Source organism: Aptenodytes patagonicus, chromosome 10 (genome assembly GCF_965638725.1).
Source record: "Aptenodytes patagonicus chromosome 10, bAptPat1.pri.cur, whole genome shotgun sequence".
In the NCBI taxonomy this organism is placed as follows: Eukaryota; Metazoa; Chordata; class Aves; order Sphenisciformes; family Spheniscidae; genus Aptenodytes; species Aptenodytes patagonicus.
The window spans coordinates 19,075,891-19,099,758 of NC_134958.1; the positions used below are offsets into that span (position 1 = coordinate 19,075,891).

The 23,868-nt window shown below is 38.9% G+C and overlaps 1 protein-coding gene across 4 annotated transcripts in view; it reads right to left on the reverse strand.

The window, feature by feature from the left end:
- Window positions 1–1,512: 1,512 nt before the first annotated feature.
- RORA (RAR related orphan receptor A) overlaps window positions 1,513–23,868 on the reverse strand; it is a 377,464-nt gene continuing 355,108 nt past the window's right edge. For 2 of the 4 annotated variants that reach the window (XM_076348372.1, XM_076348374.1), the window contains 9 exons: window positions 22,289–22,374; window positions 13,824–13,965; window positions 11,765–12,160; window positions 8,417–8,538; window positions 7,037–7,169; window positions 6,251–6,358; window positions 4,731–4,841; window positions 3,261–3,373; window positions 1,513–1,894 (listed from right to left, as the gene is read on the reverse strand). In XM_076348372.1, coding sequence (XP_076204487.1) covers window positions 1,730–1,894; window positions 3,261–3,373; window positions 4,731–4,841; window positions 6,251–6,358; window positions 7,037–7,169; window positions 8,417–8,538; window positions 11,765–12,160; window positions 13,824–13,965; window positions 22,289–22,374 — 1,376 coding nt within the window. In that variant the 3' untranslated portion in view covers window positions 1,513–1,729. The remainder of the gene's footprint in view (window positions 1,895–3,260; window positions 3,374–4,730; window positions 4,842–6,250; window positions 6,359–7,036; window positions 7,170–8,416; window positions 8,539–11,764; window positions 12,161–13,823; window positions 13,966–22,288; window positions 22,375–23,868) is intronic. The other 2 variants (XM_076348375.1, XM_076348373.1) reach the window with 2 other exon arrangements.

Below are 23,868 nucleotides of genomic sequence, written 5' to 3' on the forward strand. Positions count from 1 at the left end.
GCCACAGTTTCTTTTGTGATGTCATTTACTGTGAATCTGCTTCCTTCAGAACTCGGTTTGCTTGCCAAATTTGTTCAGAGACGGTATTCTTCCTAAAGCGAATGGTTATTAATAAAGACTGCAAGATTCGGCTTATTGGTTGGTTATGCAATACGGGAATCACCATTTCAGAATTACAGAATGCAGATTTATGATACTAGTGATTTCCAGGCATTATACAGAGCACAAAACAACGCCTTCTAGCAACAGCGTGCCTTTACTTGGTTAGTCTGTCCTCGTCTGATAAACTTTAAAGTGCATCTTTTTAAATAAGGAGAGCAATGGACTTCTCTGTTCAGCTACCTGAAATTGAACTGCCGGATGCTGGAAGAACATGGGTCAGTGTCTCATCTCACTGAAGTCAAAGACAAACCTCCTATGGATTTTGGTAGGCTAGAGTTTGGAGTTTGAAGGCATTGTTTACGATATGGAGTACAAAAGTATGTAATATTATGTATCAAAATTACCTTTCCACATACATGTCATACACACATACTTTTACTGTAGATACAGACTTGAGTAAATACCTTCAAACCTGGATTTAGGGTGGGCAGAAATACACTTTATTTAATAGCCTGATTTTCAAGGATGCTCTGTTACTCATTCGTAAATGATCTGTAATTGCTTAGTTTAACTTTGACCACGGAAGCTCAGCACCTTTGAAAATGAGGCTTTTGACTTGCGCACCTAAATCTGAATTTAGGCACGTAATTTTAAACATCCAGGTTTGAAAGATTTGAAAATAAAAGTACCTTAGAAATTAACAGCTGAAAAGCTGATTTTAATTTACAAAATTGTCATTATTTTCAACTCTTTAAAAAAATCTGTGTAACCATTTCAGGATATGACCAGCCTCTCTTTAAAAGTCACATGGAAAACAGCAGCATAAATACCTCCCAATGTACCAGTACCTGCCAAACCTTTTTCAGTTAAACTTGAATTTCTGGTGCACATGCAACACAACAATGAACACGCTAGCATTTAATTTAAAGAAAAAGGTGCAAAATGAAAGTGCCTTATCAATTCAACAAGAAAAGCTATACCAGTAACTACATTTTATATTAATTAAAACAATATATAAACAATATCTCTTTTGCTATATATAGTCTTCATGCCCATTTACCCTGTAATATATTATAATGCTATTGTTGCTATTGCTATGGACCCTTTTCATGCCGTTCTGTCTACTGGCAAACAGTGGTAGGTGAAAAAAATTGTCCTTCATGAAACAATGAGCAAGTTGTGCAAACTGATGCTGAAATCTCTGCAATGCACACCAGTCGCCGATTACTAGGTGGACTCTCTGTTCTGATCAACAAATTGATTGTTCTGTCAAAAGTCTGGGCAGTGAACTACAAGAGAAAACAACCTTCTGACATTAGTACCCTCAGTCTGTGTAAACAGAGGTCAAGGATTGAGAAGCTGAGACAGAAAAAGGGTCCATATTTGTAGGCATAATGGAAATCATATGCATGAGAAAAACAAGTTCAACTTTGTTTCATTGTTTCCCATCCTTCGCCTGACCCCGACCGCCAAGAGATGTGCAGTGTGTTGGCTCCCTAGGTCTGTGCAGGGCCATATAAAGTGTCTTGGTTTTCTTTCTTTTTTTTCTTTTTTTTTTTTTTTCTTTTCCTTTCTTTTGTTTTAATGTTTGTACTTCGGACATTCTAGAAGTGCTTAGGTGATACGTTTACCCATCAATTTGCATCGCTGGCTCAAATTCAGAAGTGAACAACTCCTTGTAAAGTGGAGGAAAATGAAGTCGTACAATGTCTGGGTATATTGCTTTAAATGCCATAAGCTTTTCTGTATGTCGTCCACACAGTGCTCTTAAAGTAGACACTTTGCATATTAACTGTAAAAAAATGAACAGAAGTCATACGGTCATATATATGGAACCAGGCCTCCCAATCTTGCTCTTAGGATTAAAGTTCTCAAACACTTTGAGTTCACTTCGGTTGTTTACCTTAACAATGACGTTTCAGATGCGTAGTCATCGATGTTTGTTATGTTAGATTTAAAAAAAAAAAAAAAAAGAGGAAGCCACTAAAAGGCTATTTAAGTAATGGATTAATGCGCTATTTGTGAAATAGTCTTTTCTTTAAGTTCCTAGGAAAACGCATCATTAGGTTTCCTCACTTGCCTACCAAGTACTGGATTGATACAGAAGTATTTCATGGCTGGATCTTAATTCATGCAACTTAGTCATTGTGTTGGAAGAAGGCAGTCCTGACTACTTTTAAACCCACTGTGAATATTATGGAGGGAACTGGCAATGCAATTGATTAATCTGTTTTAATTTATTGCCAAACAAGGTGAAAAGGAACAGACCAGAAAAATCCGTAATTCAAAAATATCACTACAGTACTCCCTGAACTTACTGAGTAAATTATTTTTATCAAAGCACATGGAAGAAACTTTCTTCCAACAAAGGTATCCAAAGTATATGCTGGGAAAAGAATTATATGAGCTAGGATTTGAAATGAGGACAATTTGCAAAGCCTGGGCTGGACCATCCTGCTTCTATTGTAATTAATTCTGTGGTGTGAAACTAAGCATAAGCTTTCCGGCTGTGTAGAGTTCTAAAAGGAACTACCTCTGTAAGGAAGTGCCTATCCTTCCCCGGTTCTTCAGATTTTTTTTTTTTGTAACACCACACCACTTTTCCATTTTTTAAAAATTAAGTGAAGATACTTTAGATTAGTGTAATAGAATGTAGTATCCCTTTTCTCTTCCCTAGGTATCAATATTTGGAAGAACTGCTGAGAAAAAGTCTGTGTGGGGAACTTCTCATGGAAGACTGAAAAACAAGGTTAGTTTGGGTATTGCATGTTATAACAACTTAATTGTCATGCAGGCAGAGATTTCACAAGGATTAAGGCATGCATGTTGTAGAACTGAAATAGTATTCTGTGTGGCAGAAACGTTGTGTAGGGGGAATAGGATAAAAACCTTCATCGCTTTTCATGAAGTTCAGCATTAAAATACTACTTTTCAGACCATTATCAACCTTGGTCACTAGTACATCATCATTTCACCCTTCTAGATTTTAGTAAATAGTTTCAGCTAAGCACCTTGGTTTTGAACAAAGAATTCTGGGTTTATAAATTAACAAATAATTGCAAATTAACTGCGTAAAAGCTTTTACACCGTCATTAGGATACCGTTCATAAGAAAGCATACTTTCACAGCCATGTGACACGGCACAGTATGAGGCTTACCTTTGTTAGAATTCCATCTTCTCGGTGGTTCTTCTGTAGGACGTGCTGAAGTGCTAGCTGGATCTTCTGTTGGAGTTTCTCAATTTTTACTTTCTCCTGAAGCCATGAGCGATCTAAATATAAACGGAGTTAACACCTCTAGTACTGCACACATCAATCACAGTGCACCAGGAAGTACTAAGTCTTACAGGTTCATCTTTCTTGTTTGCAACCTTCCGTCCACTTCTTATATACTCTTATACAGAAAATGAGTTTCAAAATTAATAGGTTTTGGAGTATATTTATTACGTGCATTTAAAATTACTTTTATAAAGCCCTTAATTAGAAGAATGCAGTGTATCCGAGTAAGATTTATTAATCATGTGCTAACAAGGTCTGTAAAATGCAGGGTATTTACAAAATGAAGCTAGCAACTTTTTAGTGGGGAACGAATAGATCACATAATGAACAAGTAGTTGGAGTGGATTTTCCTGCTAAGATCTACAGCGACATACAGAAAAATCAGAAGCAAATATTTGGCTATTATAAAAAAAGAAGCTCCTAAACTTCCTAGCAGAAAAGTAGTATTAGCTGCTACATCCTCTGTGTGGCAGAACTGTGGGATTCTGTGGGGTTCTGTGGCTTACATACTAAGACACAGGGCTAACATACTTCCGATCTGGCAAACAGCATGAGGATGTATTTACGACAGTCTCAATAAACCCACTGTTGCTAACAGACTCTTCCACCACCACTCCCGAGTCCACTATACCGCAGTCTAAAACCAGCATTTATTTCCTTGGGTGTTATGCCAGAGACGAACTGACTTTCTGCACTGGTATCTTGTTTCACCTGACCTACTGAGCCTTCCCAGAACCTGGAGTGCTGTGCGTATCTACTTCAGATTATTAAGTTATTTCAGTCATGGGTATGGTAGACCCAGGCTGACTCTTGGGGTGATCTGTATGTCTGACACCATAGTTCCCGGCGTACCCAGTTTCACGATGGGGACAGATACCTAAGCTTCCTTGGTACCTTTGTACCACACTAAAATGGCAACCCTGCTTAACAGACCTGCGGTGACACCGGAAGCGCTCTGTCATGTGCTTGAGATAATTCTGCTACAGATGCAAGCTCACATACATTGAAAGCTGACTACATAAATTCAGTGGCTACCTTCTGCCTGTCTCACCTAGATTGACCCAGTGGTCTCACTCACATGCATTTAAGCTTTCCCAAAGAAGCTGAGTCCTCAACAAGGTGAAAATTTGGAAAACAAGGGCTTAGATTAGGATTTCCAACTTAACAAATTTATTCCTAAATTCATAGTTTTAATGTGTTTATTAAAATAAAAATTCTGGTCAAGAAGGAGACACTGAAAAAGATGATGCCATTTCACACCGTCCAGTAGTCTTAACATTATCATTAAAAAGACTTCAAAATAAAAACAACCTCTACCAAATAAACCTAGAGCAAAGCTTTATCTCTTACCTGCCGACATTAAAACAAACGCAGAAAACAAAGCTATCTCATCTTCTGTCAGGTGCATAGAACATAAACTTTTTCCAAATTCAAACACAAAACTAATGAAGTCTTCACAACCTGCCAAAAAGAAGGTACAGCTCATGCCACATTGTTTAAAGCTACTTCAGAGCTACAGAGTTGTTGATTTATTCTGATGGAAGTGAAAAATGGATGTAAAATACTTCATAGGTGAATGGTCGTCTCCTTAAGGACTGTGGAGTGATGGTAGTGAGATCTCACTCATGCTTGAGCTTTATACCCCGTTCCCACGAGTCCCCAGCTCCCACACCCTGACAGCCAGTATGTTGAAGGTTTTGCACGCTGTATCTTTTCCACATTTGGTTCTTCTGGGATAAATACGGATAAAGCCCAAGCCATTTTCAAGCTCAAAATTGGTTTAGCTTTGTTTCTGTTCTAAATGGAACTTTCTCATGTCACTGTGGACTGGAGGTTTCGAACGTGTACTTGAAAAGTGCTGATTTTAAGACTATTGAGTACACAGAAGAGGGAGGGGAGAGATGCATACAAGGTACATGCAGGAGCAAAGGGAGAAGCCAAGGTCTGAAAGCTTTTCATGCAGAAAAGGAACTCTGTCTCCTTTCGTCCATTCTCTTGCTCACGCAGGTGTAAGTCAGGTTACTGCTGCTGTTACACATGCTGTTACGCGGTTTGCGGCAGTGGAGCCCTGCTCTGAAGGGGATTGCAACCTGATGGAAGAGGGCTGTTCTCTGCAGATCTCAGCCCCAACCCAGCCTAAATTTCTGGATGTAGTTGGTAACAGATTAAAGTTATGTTTCATTGGAACCCACATCTGATACTGCATCCTCTGAATTGTTTGCAGTCAGACCTTGTACCTTGAGGTGTTTTAGAAAGGCAGAGAGTACTTCAGTAATTGTACAGCATTCTCTGCTGCTGTATTTTCACTGCCCTCCAAAATGGCTTACATCCCAAGTCTATACCCAGTGAAATGCATCCTTTTAAAATTAGCAAAAATATACAGAAAAATTTTTCAAAATTATGAACTGCAGTTTAATATAAAAATTGATTTACAGTATTTTGCTTGGAAATAACTGGACTTTGCATATTACAAAACACTACTAACATCTTCAAAGCAGTAACGTCAGTCTATCCAAAATTAGCTTAAAATCTGCTGCCCTTTCCAACAGGATACATAAAATGTTACACTAGATATGAAATCTGGGCTTCTGTCCTTAACAAGTGTGTCCAAACTGCTCTACCCCGATCTAAGTGTTGAATTTCAACACCAACAGTCCTTTACTGCATGGAGTTAAGCTGTTTTAACTCCTGGAATCAGCTTGGCCTCAAACAGAGCCAGCATGACTGCTTGCAAAATAAGCAGTTTGAGCTTTGGAACTCTTTTATTTGAATACTATAGCCTGAATTTTTCAAAGCAGCTGTCCCCTTGCTTTTCCACCTTATTATTTTTATTCTGTTTTTTTAAGGTACAACACTTGACATTTCCTTACCTAAGGACTTGAAAACCTCTGGGCTAGCATACTTGCCATCAAAGTAGACTGTGTTGTTCTGGGAGTCAAAGGCACGGCACATTCTGATGAACACAACCTCTAAAGACCCTAAAACAGAAACAATGTATGTTTGACTATTGAAGTAGAGACTTCAGTTGCAAAGAGCAAGTGAGGATTTAAAAATTTCCTATGCTCTGCCTTCAAGTATCAATCGAGTAGGGTAGTAGGTTTCTGTGGTGTAACAGAGCATAGTTTGATTTGCCAGTAGAATTAAAAGAATTCCCATAAACCCCTTTAGAAGTTTTTGCTAAAGCAACTTAGTTAATGCTAATAAAGTCCAGTAATTTTTTATTAGAGTAATGAAGTCTCTGAAGTCAAAGCAGCTCATTTAGATTTATGTTCACGAAGCTTTGACAACTTTGTCCAGTATTTGTACTTCTAAAACAACTCGCATAGAACAATCTGGATTTTTACCTTGAAATAGGTTGTTCACTATTAGTAAGCCAAATAAAAAATTTGAATCCAACTTTTCCATCTTTACACACTCATTGCTCCCTTTGTTCATAATGGAAATTTCATACGTAGACTTGAACTCGTTCTACGCAGAGCAACTAAGAAGGTATAGTACTTCAGACAGACACAGACAATTTGTAAGGGTTTTCCCCTGTATTATTTTAAATGATTGTTGTACAACATATGCATATATGTGTATACAGTCACTGTATACAGGTAACACCTTCCTCAGTCAAAACTAATAGAAGCAGACCTTAAAACTGACCCACATACCTGCTTTTAAAAGCACAATTTGATCGTTTTGACACAGTTCCATAAAGCCATCAATGCGTTTGGCAAATTCCACTACATACTGTATAGCTTCTGTTATTTTGACTGCGCATAACTGCCACATTACCTCCCTTTGCTGTTTGAGAGAGAAGAAAAATTGAAAAATTACTAATCAAGGTATGGAAAGCCCATTTTCATAAAGTAAAACTGAGCTGAAAAAAAAAGCGGAGTGAATTCCCTCCAGCACTCCTGCCTACAGTCTGCTGATAAGACAAGGGGAATTAACCTCAAAGCCAAAGCCTCATGTGGATGAGTGACAATGCAAACACGTAAGACTTCTTCAGCGATCTCAGAAGAGATCCAGGTTGGAGTGTTTTTACTTCATAAGCCAAAAATGTCAAAGTATAACGATTCTGGTGATTTCAGTGGGAATTTTATTCACTGCATCAAAAGAAAATGCCAATTTATGCTAGCAGTGTATAATCACATTTTTCCTACCAACTTCTGTATTTTGTACTGAATGTAAATTATCTAACTAGCTCATCCTCATAAAGATACATATTAAGATATACTTATATGAAGACCATCTCGTTGACAACATAAAGAAGGCATGCAAGTAGGCATTTTTTCTTATGTTGATAATAATTCAGAATGAGTTTACCTAACGGGTGGAAAAAATGATATTCTTAAAGGCTAAATATTTTGTTGTGGAAATGAAAAATATGTTCAAAGAACAGTGTGCTTTAATAGTGCGCTTCCCAAGACAGTTTTCCAAAAGTAGCCATTTGGTAGTAGTTTGTGGATGGAAGGCATATTGGAAATACAACCATCGATTAAATCTTACAATACCCACTGGTGGTACAGCAGCAGTGTGCTGCTATTCTATAGGTAAAACTGAAACACTGAGTGACAATTGTCGAATGAATCAGGATTACAACCAGGCATTGAAGGCTGGAAACCTGACAGAGTTCTGTGTTTGTAAGCTCAAAACAAAACACACCATGTAAAATTACAAAACTTGGTGGCTTCAGCTTTTTTTGGTGGTGTTGCTGACCCGGGAGATTACAAATTAAGAAATGAAAATAACGTGCCATTTAGGATTGAAAAAAATTTCTCTAGTTTCTTATCCTTGTTTATCAGTCACAGACAGATAGATTTTAGGAGTATGGCTTTGCCTTTTCCTGTACCTGTAAAAATCACAAATGCAAAGGATATCCTAACCGTCCTGCCGCTTTTGATTCTAGCGTATTATTTTTTTGAAAACACACAGAAATATACATTCCTGATAGTAAACAGAAAGCAGTGAAAAAGTGCATTTTGCAGTGTGTTATGGAAATACCATGCTTTAAAAAAAGCATGCCATAGTTTGGCATGCTTTTATACCTTGTTCTGATAGTTCTCAATTTCTTCCTGCAGAAAAGTCTGCCATGTTATCTGCTGTAGCTCCTCTCTCAAGTACTGGCAAGTTTCCATGTGTGACTTGGAAATATTCTGTGCAAGATGTTCTAAAAGAAAGACCAGAAAGTGACACATGTTAAAAAAGCAAAGCTATACCTTCAGACATGAGAAAGATAACATATTCCAGTTGCAACGGGGGAGGGGGGGGGGCGGGGAGAGGGTCAGCTGTTGGGAAAAAAAATGGTTTCATTTCAGATCTTGGATTTTGCTTTATGAAAATAAACACATCTAATGCCAACCGCTAACAGACTCGAGGAAAACAAAGCAGAAACCTGGTTCTTGACACAGCTGGCCCGGCTCCTCTGGCGCATCCGTTAGAGGGCACTCCGTGCACACACACGCGCCCCGCTCGCCCTCTCGCAAAGCAGGTCTGAGATTTTAATGCAGGAACACCAAGCAGAGTCCTTCCACTACGTTATAAGATGTTTAGGTGAACTTGAGTTTATTTTTGAATAAATAAACTTCTGCTGGGGACAAACTTCTCTCTCACACAGCAGTGGGTGCGCAAGAAAGCTTGCAAGATCAAAATCTTGCAAAATAAAGGCAAACTTGGTGAAACCTGGGAGCATTCGAACCATTGCAAATTCAGTAAGTGGCCTTGCTGCCTTTAGTAAGGTAAAGACAGCTTTGAAACCTGGACTGAGAATTACACTATGAAGTAGAGCCATAGGAGAAAAATCCGAATGAGCGAGGTGATGGACCCCTCAAGTTAAGAGTACTAGAATCTCTGTGGGGACAGCCTTGCTGAAGACAGGACACTATGTATCATGTGTAGGGAATATAGCACTGCCAACCAGGCAGTAGATCTTCAAAAGCTAAAATCATTTGCGTTTTATACAACAGAAGCTTTCTAATAAAGAAATACAGATAGTTACCACCTGTCTAGTGAGGCTGCCTGTGAGGGAAAAGTTTCGTTTCTTTTCTACTCTCATATCATTAAAAAAATACTGGGAAAATACACTTATTAGAGAATCCAGATAATTAATATAACACACTGAAGACTCAAAGGTCTTTTTTCCTCAGCTTTAGAGTAGTCGCTTAGTTAACTGCACATGATTTAAAATTTCCATACAACATTTTACTTCCAAATAAGCTATTTGCTGCTGCTATACTTGGTTAAAAGACCCGTAAGGCAGATTTATATTTATTAATAAAACTTGATTCCATAAACCTTTAGGAACACCTTCAAAAGCATGAACAGCATTTCGACATCAGAATTCCACTTCTACTTTGTCTTTCTCTTTTCTACCCTGACTCTTCACAGGTGTCTGTTCTCCTATTTTAGCACGTGACAAGTAAAGGCCTGGTGACTTGTCACACAATTCTGCAGCTGGTGCTTTTGCAGGTTAGGCCACTGAAAAGGAAGGCTTAAAATGAACAAGAACGGTGGTCATTAACAACATGGGAGTATTCTGAGGGACTCGTGCGTTGGGTCTTCTGTGAAACTTGCTTTGTTTAATAACGACCAAACCCAACTCTTCAAAATTGAACTGCTGGACCAATCAGTCTGTTTAGTATCATACTTACTGCATTAATAGTTTGATATAAGATACCACCTGGAAAGTATTTAGCATACAGCTGAGGTAAAAGCAGATTATATGCACTACCTGAGCAATCAATAATGTAGATTATATAAAGTCGCTTATACTTTGGTTGTCATCATAGCTTTCATGTATTTCAGGGCAATTTTTTTTTTTCTTTACAAGTGTGTACTTAAAACACTTGCTCTCACTAGCAGCAACTGACAGCATTATACCTGTGCCCTTGCAGGATACCGAAGGTGAAATAATACTGTGTTATTCACAAACCTCAGCCTCAGTTCTGGACTGTATTTCAGCACACACCTAAATACTTTCATTGAACAGCCACACCTTTCTAAATTGAAACCTTAGTCTGGAAGACAAACATTCTTCAAACATTGTTTGGCAATGTCAATGCTGGGCACCCAAATCACGCTCTGTAGGGCTTAAATGCAAGCACTATGTAAATAAAGGTAAGCAACATGACAAACTTATTTTAGGCCAGTGTTCCAAACTCAACACCTGGCCTAGGAAGGAAAAGCCCTTTCTTTTTCCTGTGGGTTTAATGTAGATCTTTTAATAACTCCCACGAGAATATTAACAACCCCTTGATTGAGACAAAGCTGGTAGCATAGCCTTTATCCTAATTTTTCTTCTCATTTTTACTTATCTGTACGTGATGTTATTTGAACTCAGGCCAGACACAATATTTTGGCTGTCACAACAAATTATATCACAGAGAACTGCATTCTGCAACATAAGGACATTAAAAAGTAAGCCTTCTTGTCCCTTCCCCTCTGCAAAATTTCTCAAAAGAACATAAACTACAATAATCCAAGCAAAATTTCGTATCATGTACTTGCCTTTAATTAAAAGAAGTTAGCAAAAAGAGAAGAATTTAACTTGGAATACCTGATTTTTCAAACTATTTTTAGGTTTTCATAATGGAATAATTCGCAAAAATGTTGCTTAAGCAAGCAAAATCACTGTTTTAAACGCCTGACTGCTTATATAAGTAATAGACTCTTAAAGCCACTTCTCTAATGTCCTGTTCCAGTTTGCTTATAACCAGTTCACACAGCACGCTCTAACTCGAGTCTCGGATGTTGACAAGTCATAGTTGTGGAATTCAGCCCCAGTGTAATCATTGAGGAAAGAGTTTAAAGTAAAACGTGCTCGTTAATGTGGTCCTTATAAGGCTCTTAGGGAAAGTATCAAAACTTGCTACATTCAAAAATTTTCTGATGTATCTGGGGCCAGATTCTCTTCAACCAGTGGCAAGGAGAACTGCCCTCAGATTAGACCAGTGCTTTGGTTTCATATTTCCCAGGTACAGGTGAAGAGTGGAAGAAAATCAGCCTCATCACTTTTTGTTAGAAAATAAGAGTACTGAGGTAATGAAAAAGAAGATAAAATGTTCAAAAATAATCTGCAAATTACGAAATACTCTGTTTGCTCAGCACTAAAAATTAGCTTGTTAATCAGTATTCAAAGGGTTCTATTACAAGGACTGAAAAGAAAAGCAACACTACTAGAGCTGATCAACCACAAGATCCTGGCACTTTTAGTCCAGTTCCGTAAGGTGTTCACCATGTACCCCCGGTTAGGGTACTGTGCACTTCACAGAAGAATGCCCATACATGCTCACGGCTGTACTGAAGCAGCATTCTCACTATCAGCTGCCTAAATGTGTCACTTTAATCCAAAGGGTACTATTAAGACAATTACAATGGAAGCTTTTCTCTCTCATTACCTAATTCTGCCATGGACACAGTTGGAGAGGTCTCCCCATTTGTAAAAGAACAATAAGGGAAGAAGCCCGATGCTGGTGTGTAGTCACATATTGGTTCTGGTTTGATTCCATTAATATCAAGACCCGACTGATCTGGAGAAGGCTGTATGTCTAAGTAGAAGCTGCTAACTGCAGAGTCTGCTTTGCTACCTTCAGGGGTATGCCCATCAATGTAATTACTGAGGTCATCATGTAGCTCTGTTAACCCATTGGTGGTGATATTGTATGTTGGTGTTAGTGGTTCTGCCTCTCCTGGTTGCTGCTGATGATCTCGCTGCTGCTGCTGCATTCGATGTTTCTGCACCTCCGCATACAGGCTGTCCCTCTGCTTTTTTGACATTCGACCAAACTTTACAGCTGAAATACAGACACACAATATATTACATTTCTACAAATCCACTACTGCATTCTAATTGTCTTGGGTCTTTAAATACTACATGTAAGGACACAGTCTAAAAGGCAAACCAGCAGGATGGGCAGACCTAAGAATCACTTCTGTCAGTTACAGGTAACATAGCTGCAGCATCTACTCTTTAAAAGACCATTTTAACATACTACTTAAATGGACCATTAGAAGTCACCGTTTTAGCTTAATTCATTAACTTTCCACTTCTATGCTGAAAAGATTTTCTCTTACATATCTACTGCAGTTGACAGATGCATCTCTTCAGCATTCAAATCCTACCTGGAAAAGTAGAAGCTAAACCAGAATATGCTGGCCTGAGATGAACTGTCCAATTCCTACTACCTGTATATTCATACTACAGAGTGAACCTAGAGTTAGGTATAAACATGTGGGGTCTATCTCAAAGGGTACCAAAAGCAAACTTTATTGATATTAGGACCGAAGCACAGTGGAAGAACCACAGAACCTGCTTGCAGTGCAGCTTACTGTGACAAGCAGAAATGTTTACCCGGTGAATTATTGTTAAAACTATATGTATGTGTGTGCGCGCACGCGCGCGCATGTGTAACTCTCCACAAAATTATTACTACTTTGAGAAGTATTACTATTAAGCGTAAGCCAGAAGCAACTGGTTTGGCACATCCAGGGAATTCCTGAGAACATGGTATGTGATTTCTGGGACCTGTATCAGCTGTAAAAGCCTCATTGTTTAGGAAGATGGCTACCACCTTGTGCTTTTCTACAGGAAAGCAAACATGTCGGAGGGACTAGTCATTACACGATCATCCGTTTCAGGTTTTTAGTTTCATGCCCAATAAAAAAATTAAGACATCGTAATTCAAGAAGTAAATGCAATCTGAACATGATCTCGTTAATTGGGCCTCATGTACATAGAGTAATGCGTATGTATTTGTAGAACATGTAGCGTTGCTGTCGCTATTGCAGGGGAAGACTGAGTCAGACCTTCAAACTGGGGAAGCGATGGCAGCTTTATTACATCTGTGGGGGAGGTGTGCAAATATCAGCTGCAAATCCAGTTCTAATTGAGTTACATAAGCTTCCATTTTACAGAGGTGGGTTTTCGTCATTACGCTAGGTGTAATCTTGAGCTTAATATTAACAGCACTGGAACACATTTTCTTCAGAATTCTATCTTTGAAGAAACACTGCACTGTTTTCTCTTTGCATTTTTTCCATTATTCATTATACACACGCTTAAACTTCTCTATATATTGTGAAACAGTTCTGATCTGTAGCAATATGGCAGAGTGTTACTTCCAACTATAGTATGTCACTTAAATTGGAATGAACACATAGAAAAAGTATTAACATTAGACTAAAAAATGCATCTTCAAGAAGTGACCAGAGGCAAAGCTCTTAACTGGGAACTATAATAGATGAGTAGGAAACAAAATAAATCCAAGAACTTCATACATGCCCTGATTTATATATATTTATGTGAATACATAGCAACATATGAAAACCACTCAATGATCTCAACTATCAGCCGGATGTACAATTAACTTTCAAATCCTACGCTGTTTTAGTTGAACACACAGTATACTAAACATTATTTTACTTTTTGCAATTAAGCTATGTGTTAGCAGAGCTTACCATCTCGAGACATCCCCACAGCAAGGCATTTCTGTAATCGACAGTGCTGGCAGCGGTTTCTACTAGTTCGGTCAATCAAACAGTTCTTCTGACGAGGACAGGAGTACGTAGCGTTGCTTTGCTGACTCCTCCTGAAAAAGCCCTGTAATAGAATTGCAAAATACAAATCAAGAAGCTGTTAACTGGTGGAGCAAATAAAGACTCTGAAAGGTAGCATACCTAACAGAAAATGAAGTTCAAGTGCACTATAGTCAACTAAAGGAAGTTAAGAGGTGGATTTTTTTTTCTCTCTTAGAAGCAAACAAAAACCAGTAACTAGTAGGAAACAATTCATAAAAAAGTGTTATGACACATAAAGGAATTACACATTTTTTCACCGATTTTACAGATCCCAAATTACATATGGTACACCGATTCTTCCCAAATGTGATAAAACTAACTATAGATCTAGATTTCCTTGATTTCCTATCTTTCCTGGGTCAGCACAGATCTCCAAAACAGGGAGGATTCAACGGCTAGTGAAGTCAACAGCTGCTACCCTGTTCTGCTCTTTGGGGATGACCATAGCAGGCTCTGATGTTCAGCCTCACCAATGTATGTATGTGTTTAAAAATACAGAGCATGATGCTGAGCAGTTCCTTCTACAAAGAACAATGTTTTAAAATATTTTTTCTTAATTAGTTTGATGCTGACAACCAAGGTTTTGTTCAACTCGGTGCAGGATTTAGATTTCTAAGGAGGGGTGAAGCCGAAACAGATTTTATGTGTTCTCTCTTTTCTGAGTGAACTGCAATGGGTAGACCCATCTCCAAAGGAAGTTAGTGCTGGAAGGTTACGCAGTAGTTACAACTTCATTCTCTCCATCAGAATGGTGCATGTTATTAACCACTATGCCAGCTGTTTGCTTTGAAGTTCATTTCATCTTTTTGCCACAGACTGTCCAAACATAAGCTGGTGCGTGTGTAATACCTACTTCACAAGGATTCTGCGAAGATGTAGTCATTCTAAAGAGGCATTTGAGATCAGCGAGCACAGTATTTTAGTTTTATGTTGCCACATAATGGATTAATTAACAGCGCTGCAAAGAAAATACTTCCTCAGAAAGGCTGGGCACCTTTTAATTAAAGCTGGACTTTTACCAATTTTTTATTTATTTGAAGGCCACATTCTGGAGTCCCTCGGCACATGACTCTGTCCAGACACTTGGTGAAATAAACAACAGGAAGGACTTCTGCATGACAAGCAAGAGATTTCCTAGCAAACCTCCTGCAGACAGAAACATGACAAAACACTGAGATAAAGCCCCCTGCTCTATCTTATGAGGAGGGCACCAGTCTCCGTCGATTATACCCCTTTTATTAAAGCTTTAATGGGGAAACATGGAGTACAAAAAAAACCCGAGGAAACTGAAGATGCCTGTCTTTAATCCTGTTTTCCTGTACATTGTTTCTCACCCATTTATTCTGGTCTTTGTTTCTCTATGATTGAACTTTCAACTGTTTTTTAATGTTTGTCAATAGGGAGATGATCGTCCCTGAGACTGAAAGTATTGCACATATTGAGCTCTGATGGAGTGCATTTCACCCTAAAGAAAACCTGAAATACCATGGGAATTTCTACATTCCAACATCATGACTGATCCCTCTGGAAGAACCAACTCTTAGGTAAGTAGATAGCTTAATTTCCAGTTCTGTTAGCACCCTTAGTGGAGCCTGTCACTCCAGTGCAAGTACACATGCAAATGCAATGCGATTCACTAGAAAAACAGGATTAGGTATCGACCTGACCGGTGACTTACTGATCAAGGTTCTGTATCTCGGCATTATCAGTCCCTTAAAATTTCAGTTCTCCAAACACTTTAAGAGTTGCACTGAATGACATGCTCACATATGAACTGTATGAAATCTTCTGCCACCGCTGAGATCCCGAAAGTCAGCTTAATCGATGTGTAAAGTGAACCTGGCCCAATAACCCCAAAGATCTATACGTTTTCCTTTAGCTGGGACATATACTGAGTCTGTATTGCCAGTTTGGCATATTTCTCTTTATTAAGAATATTCTTGTCAAGCTGAGGATTATTTTTAGTATTATAATGGAGAAAATACTGGGCTGTTTGCTTTTCCAGATTTTCCCTAGAGACACAGCTGCTCAATACATTTTAGCGTACAATATAGCAGCTAAGTTACAGCTTGAAGCTAAATTTTCAATAGAGCAGAACTGCCTGAAACTGGGGCCTTTAAAAGCACTTGCACTTTACAAACCGGAGATGTAGTAGAGTGCTTTTAAAAACAAACCCTACAACGTTATGTGGGCATGTTGAAAACATCAGCGGTAGCTAAAGCAAAAAAACCCTTGCCTCAAACTTCAGAAATGAATCTACACTTGTGCAGAGCTCAGAAATAGGTCAGAAATCCGAGATTTGGGATTGAATTGACAATGAAGTTAAACTGAGTGTCTTTTACTCTCAAAGTTCTTCTATATTGTTGTCATTTATCTGTGAGTTTTCTAACCTTTTGGGGGTCCTTGGGCTCCCATATCATTGTAAGACATGTGGGAAAGCCCCTATTACAGGAGCCTTCTGAAAGTAAATATAGTTTATTCCTCGGTTGGGTTTTTCCCCCTTTTATTAGAAGAAGAGAGAGATGCTGTATTCTGTTGTTCTATTTCCTCTCTTTTGCCAGAGGCACAGAACTAGCTCTACTTTTTCCACCAGGAAGGAGGAGGTGGATGCATGCAGGGTACACGTGTATACATTCAAGCATTATGCAAACCAGCCCAGGCCACATGCTCTTAATTGCATGCATGTTCACAACCATTATTTCACATTCAGACGATTGCCTAACGCGCCACAGGCAGAGTGGACCCCTCTTGATCAAACACACGAACAAAACTACTCCTGCACTGAAAAACATCACCGTGTTACACCACTCTGACCGATGGCATGGCCTGAACCAAGGTCTCTGGTAGAGAGCGCTCCTGTGAGCGCATGGAGCCCTGCCGCCGTCTGATGTCAGTATAAAGATCCAGCTGATTTTGATGAGGCGTCGTTGAGCTCTGCATGTCTCCCTTTTTATGTAGATGTATTAACACAGTGCCAGAAGAAGAGTAGAGCAGATTACAAGCCATAGCTTCATCTCTGCATTTCAGACTCCTATTTATATACAACACAATATATGGTTTTTCATATGCTGCCAAGAAATCAAGTTTGGGAAAAAAGGGCGCAAGAACTTTTCATCTGCAAGTCAGTTTGAATAACAACTTGTTAAAAAAGAACTTTGAAATGTAAATAGCAGTTTTCGCAAAGTCTATTAATAGTTTCAATAACTTCACTGCTCAGTGGCTTGGTATTACAGATGTTTGTGTCTAAGCTTGCTCCTTAGGAGGGGAAAAGCCAGTTGTGCTTCCCTGATGTCCCAAATGGCACAGCACAGACTCCCTCTCCACTGCGGCACAGGCTGAAATGCTGATCTCATGTTTGGTCTTTTGACAAATTTTCATTTAATGAATTGATTCCTACAGTTCATTAACATACCCACTTCCACTTCTGTATACACATATGTCTTAATTAGCTGCTCATTGGCTGTTTAATTACAAGAAAACAGCTGACAGCTGCCTTGCTGCATCCTAATGGCAGACGTTTTGGAATGACTGTATGCAAGCCTGTGACAACAAAGGCTTATTCATAATCTCATGATTTATGGCTAATACTTAAAGACTTCCACGTATCATTAAGTTTTGCAATATTCTGAGCCATCAACAATTAGGTGGGGAGGGTTCATTCTTTTACTGTTTTCTAAAGCAAACTATTGCAAATTTTCTTCAAAGAAACATCAGAAAAATACACTGTCATATGAAAGACAAGTGAACATTCAAATTGGATTTTTAACCCTTTTTGACAATGAGCACCTATTTTAGTTGTAAAGGGAGCAGAGTGCTGCGACAATACTGTTTAATAAACTTTGTTAATAAAGTATTTGATAACAAAGTTATAGCACCACTGAAAACAGAGAAAAAATGTTCAGTTTTACATATGTAATAAAGACAGGAGTGAGATTGTGTTTACCAGGTTATACAAGGCTTCTGACTAGCCCTTTCTGTAACATGGCTCATCTCTTTTCTAACATGTTTTGCTTGAAATTGGCTAGGCAAAAAATTAAATAAAGAAAAACTTCAAAAGCATGAATTCAAGGGAGATGTTTGCAACGCCAATATGACACTCCATGTTCAGTAGGAGTAATGAAAAATTGGCTAGCAAAGTGAATGAATGAAACGAATGAACAAAAGTAATGCAAGATGGGAAGTGACAATACACCAGGTTTCTGAAGTAACGAGCACGGACATTCCTTGTAGTTAAAATGAACAAGACCATCTTAGGTCTTGAAAGACACAAGAGACAAAAGCCGGTACCTACAAACCTTTGAAAATATGGTAAAAGCCCAGAAATGCCCTGCTTGGATGGTTTTATGAGACCAACTGTGTACAGTCAAGTAAAGAGAGGGATCCCACTAATGCATTTGTGAGTCAGGTGGGCATGAACTGACACTATTGACAGCAAAAGCAAGTAACTGCATCTGCAAATTAAAAGACATAGTTTATTCACAAAAACTTCATTTCAAACTAGATGCTTTGCTATGTCCTTTTGAAGCATTTGGGTATTTTCTGACAGTGCTGAACTGGATTCAGCTTGCAGCTATGAGGAAAGAATATAGATGTGTACAAACCAGTCTCCTTTCTCAGCATGGTCCCTAATACAGAGCAAAAGGTTGTTAACGGGTTCCCACAACTAACGGCTGAGGAAATGCTCCATACAGATACTAGTTTTTTCAGTAGTGCTACTACAATAGTACTATTTCCAATCTTACACAGGAGAATAAACTTTTATTTCTGAGTCGTGGTACAGTCTTTGTGTCATTCTTCATCCATACTTCTGAGTAAAATTCTTATATGATTAATCTCATCTTCTCTTTTCCCGCATTATATGTTGTATACTGGGCATCAGCGATGGTCGGATAGAAAGAAACCTCTCTTAAAATTTATTTTATTTATAATAAGCCACAGGAGCCCTCCTAGATAAAGTATAAAACAGAGCCTGGCTCAAAACTTAATTTTTTCACTAGGGGGGAAAAAGAAGAGAGGGTATTAAATTTTATTTTTTAAAGGCAGATTCAAATTCAGCTAAATAGGTTGATGGGTTGGGAGTACTCAATGATGTTTGTGCAAAACATAGATACTAACTTCATAAAAACAGCCAGTAACATCATAGCAAGGTAGGAAATGAAAACTTCTCAAGAAACACTAATTGGCTTTATTACAAATCTTCAATTCTACTTTTATGAAATGCAATGTAACAACAAAAACTGGTCAGAAAACTTTCAATTATGTGAAATGCAAGGGTCACAAACCTGTAGAAGAGCAGCAGCGTCAGCAAAAGTCAATTTGACAAGAGCTTGTCTGTGATTGCATACATGATACAGATTAAGATTGCAAAGTAGGTCTTTGCGACTAAAACGTCACTTTAGGTTTTAAACAAATAGTATTTCTGGTAGTTATTAGTATTTAAACATAAGTAACGTTGAAGTTCACATCAAACTGGAGTGGAAAACAGAAAGGGCTGAAAACATTCCACTTTGCTGCTGCTGCTGCTATTGCTGCCTGCAGCTCATTCTTGACAGGCCTGGCTTGAGAGGGCAGCAGCACATCTGTTCACTTCTGATGACTAAGGCCCTGATCCTGCAATCTGATGCACATGGATGGGTTTGTAGCACCTGTGCGGAACCTCACTGACTTCTCTGGGACTGTCTGTTGGTGCAGGACATCGGCTCCAGGAATCGGAGCGCAGGACTGGGAACTAGGTCTTCATAGCAAAGTACTTTTTACAAAAGAAGGTTTAGCGTAACATGAAGAGCAATCTAAGCATGCTCAAACCTGCAGAGATCATAGCCACAGAAAAGCTGGGAAAAAAAACATACCAATACACACCTGGCTCATTTGGCAGAAGCCAAGCTATGCCAACATTTTCACCAGCCAAAATAGTTCTGTTGGGTGAGACTTTGTTTACATTACTGTGGAAGAGCGTAGCACAAACAAAATCCATCTGCTACAGTACGGCATTTTAAATGCTGTCTAGGCCGTGATCATTTAAACTCTTCCTGTGACTTGCGCCCACTAGCACTCCCCTATCTGTCACTGCTTGCAGGTCATCTGGGCTCTGGCATTAAAGAAGAGTGAGCTTCAGAGTTATTTTCCTCCTGAAAGGGAAATAACTTAGTTAACTAAGTTGATATCCACTGGCTTTAAAAATCTGCCTGAAATTGTATGGCCAGAAAACTTTATTCTGCTACTCCAAGAGAAGGAGAAAATGCCTAACCATTCATTGGACCACTGTCTTATTCATGCACTCTGCTTTCAAGGTTCAAACGGGTTTCAGTGTGCTGAGCATACTTGCCTGCTTGCCTTCCTTTCTGCCCTTTCCCACCAGCTGACCATTCTGGTGGGATTCTCAGAAGCAGATCGAGGATTGCACAGAGCTCCCAGAGAACTCAATTTATATAGAATTCGAAGGAAAACTGTTTGTTCTGAAACATAAGGAACTGCACACGTATTTCTCACTATCAGGCTAGCATCTGTTGTTCTGACTGCTGGAGGTACACAAAGGACTTTTTCTCCTAATAACTCACGTTTGCATTTATTCCTGGGAAAGTACAGTCACTCTGATGGAGGAATTCTCGATGGATACGTCTGTCTCTTACCGCAGTGTTAAATGCCTACCAGCTATGTACTAACTAATGTGACTGCGAGTATGGCATGCTCTGTTGCTTCCTTCTGCATGCAGCCATCCTGCTGCTTTTGGTGGGGGCTTTTCTCACATACAGGCCTTTGGAGAAGGGAAGGCCGAAGACCTGCATGAAGATGAAGCAAAAGGTAATACGGCTGGCAACTCTCCTTTCCATGGCAGCCTGTTCCTGTTCTGCAACAAGCCATGTTGAGAAAGGCCTGTTTTCTGCATAGACAAGCGTTAGCATTATGCTAACCTCAGCCTGTTGACAACAACGTTCGTCATGGATCTTGAGGCAGTCTCTCAGGTATACTGGTCCCAGACAATTTAAGGATTAAAGAGGTCTCGGACCTTGAACATAACTTGATACTCTTTGACAAGACAGTCATACAGCAGAATTCGCACTGCAAATGTCTGCCACTTCACACAGCGGAAATTTGAAAGTGCTGATCAACCACATAAAGCTGAAAAAAGTAACCACTTTATTATCAATGCATTTTAAGTGCATTTCTTGCATTTTCCATAGCAACAGCAGTACAAAGGGCAGAAGGTGCTGTTCTGTATCATTCTAACATTCTTAGATTTTTCCTTTTTTCCCCCCTTCCTTCTTACCAATGCTTCCATGAGACTGAGAGAATGTGTTAATGAAAACACAAAAATCTTCCTTGGAAAAACACAAAAGACATCTCTATAACGTGAAAGCAAGGAAGTTACTTTTTGAAGATGGGTGGTAGTATCAAGCAAGTCAGGAGAGCAGACTAAAAACTGTCATAAATATAAATTCATCACACCTGAAGTGTAGATTAACAGTGGAAAACATATCAGCATGGGATCGCAACGCATACATACATGAGGAAAGCAACAAGCTAGAGCACAGCTGTGCACACTGTGTCATTCCCAAGCTAGCGCTGTAATTCTGTACTAGTGATAAAAAGGAGTTATTAGCTCCACAGCACTCTGGCCTAGTGTTAGCGTTGTCTGATTTAATTATTCGTTGTGAGAGACAAACTAAACAAAATATAAATACTAGTGTAATCCTTGTTCACTAGAGTTACTGAAGGTACAAATCCAGGAAAAAATCCAAAGCCTAAACCTTACACAGCAACGGTTGCATTGCAAGGAATAGGCACTGCTTCCAGGAAGACCTGAGTATGCTTAACACCAGTAGCATGTGCTATTTGTGCAACATTATCTTCCATACCAAACAGAATAGATTTGTAACTGTAGCAGATTACAAAAGAAAACTGAGAAGCCTTGAGAGTTCTCACGTATTTCAACACAGCTTCTTAGCAATTTGCAAAGCAAAAATGGAGAGGGAGATTCAAGAAAGCCACAAACTCCCTCTCAAGTTAACCCACAGAATAGATTCTTTGTGGTATGCCAGAAGCGGATCATCTTTCTGTACCTCTTCTGCTTAATTCACAGAGCGACCATTTACAGGACACACAGCACAACTGCATGATTTTTGAAGCTTGTCCTGAAATATGCCTCTCTGTGTGTGTGACAAAAATGCCCTATTTAAAACCCAAATAAAACCAGTACTTCAGAATCCCCAATTGATTTCATATTCTTTGAAACAGAATCCACCAATCCAACTTTGGCACAATGCTTGCTCTTTAAAAAAGGAAGGAAAATAATCACTATCAAAAGGCTAAATGCTGTTTTAAGACTTAGTATTTCAGAAGCTTACCTTGCAGCCTTCACATGTAATGACACCATAATGGATTCCTGATGATTTGTCTCCACAGATCTTGCATGGAATAATTTCAATTTGAGCTGCAACAGAAGCACGCAACCAGTTAATTACATTTTCTTTTAAACACCTTATAAAAGCATTCCCTGATCAGCATTTGTACAGTGAAAACTAATAACCTGCTAAACATTATACTGCATTAACTATTCATTGCTGAACTGCAAGGGTCCCCTAGAGCTTTGGACTAAATTATGGCTGCTCGTTATATAATAGCTTTTGGGTTATTAAAATGGGTCATTTGAGAAGGTGTTTAAGAACCCCCAAGAAGGCTAGAATCAGCATTTCAAAGCCAAAAAGAATAGGAGAGTTCACATTTTGGCCAAAGAGCTACGACAACACTAGAAAGGTTTCTTCCAATCTTATTCCTGTGAGATCATAAAAGGTAATTTTAAAGTTTGCCCTGCCTGAAAATGAATGCAACACCTTTACCAGCGGGGTCACCATCATGCCATCCAGTTCACGTGACTGGCCAATCCGAAAGAGAAGTAACAAGGTAAACAGCAACTACATTTTACACGAGAAATCCAAAATTCACATATCTGAATTGAAAGTGAATTATCAGTACATATTTGTATATTAGCTACCACAGAACAAACAAGGGAGGAAAATACAGCAGTATTCTAGTCAACTTACAAAAACAAAGGAGTCAGTGCAGACTGGAAAATGCCATAGAGATACGTGATATGAAAGCCCTAATTTTTTAAATTGAACTTCATACATATAAAACATACCTACTGAATTCAGTTTAGTGTGTGACAAAACTCTCTGCATCTATCTCTAAATCACAGCACCTTCCCATCTGAATACATGGATTTAAGAAGGGACTCCTGTAGGCTCGGGAATATCTCTTCAACTGCCTTTGGAGTATATGGCTGCAGTCATTTTGCTGGCAAGTCTTTTTGGATAGGACCGTGCTGAGGCAGTGCTTTACAGTATCGAAGACCAGCAGTCCACATTTTACATATGCTTGCATGTGCTCACACAAACACAGACTGTACACATTAGGTAGACAACCAAAAAATCCCCAGAAAGCACTTTCTCTGCCACTGTGTTGTTAGGATCAGGATATACATTAGTTTTCCTGAACCGGCTTAGTCCGAACAGGAGTACAAACCCAACTCTTGCTGTGTCTCTAACTGTGATATATTAACATCAGAAGTGTTATTAATCTCCCGTGAGGCATGGAAATCCATCCACAAGATGCCCGATTGTCTCAGAGAGCTTTTATTTCATCCAGTTTATGGCTATCCAGACTGTGACAACACATAAAATCGCACCTAATACTGTCTTACAATGCATTAGCTTAACTTCAGTTGTACGCTTAACACTGTTTTCAAAAAGTCATGTCCGCTCTTACAAACATTGCATTTTACATGCCATTAAATCCCTAACCAATTGCTTATTATTAAACAAGAATCACCTCCCAATGCTACTGTGTACTCCATTTCATTGCAGCCCAACATCATAGCTCAGGATCAGGCCAAAACTATAACTATAAACTAGAAGACCAGAAGACT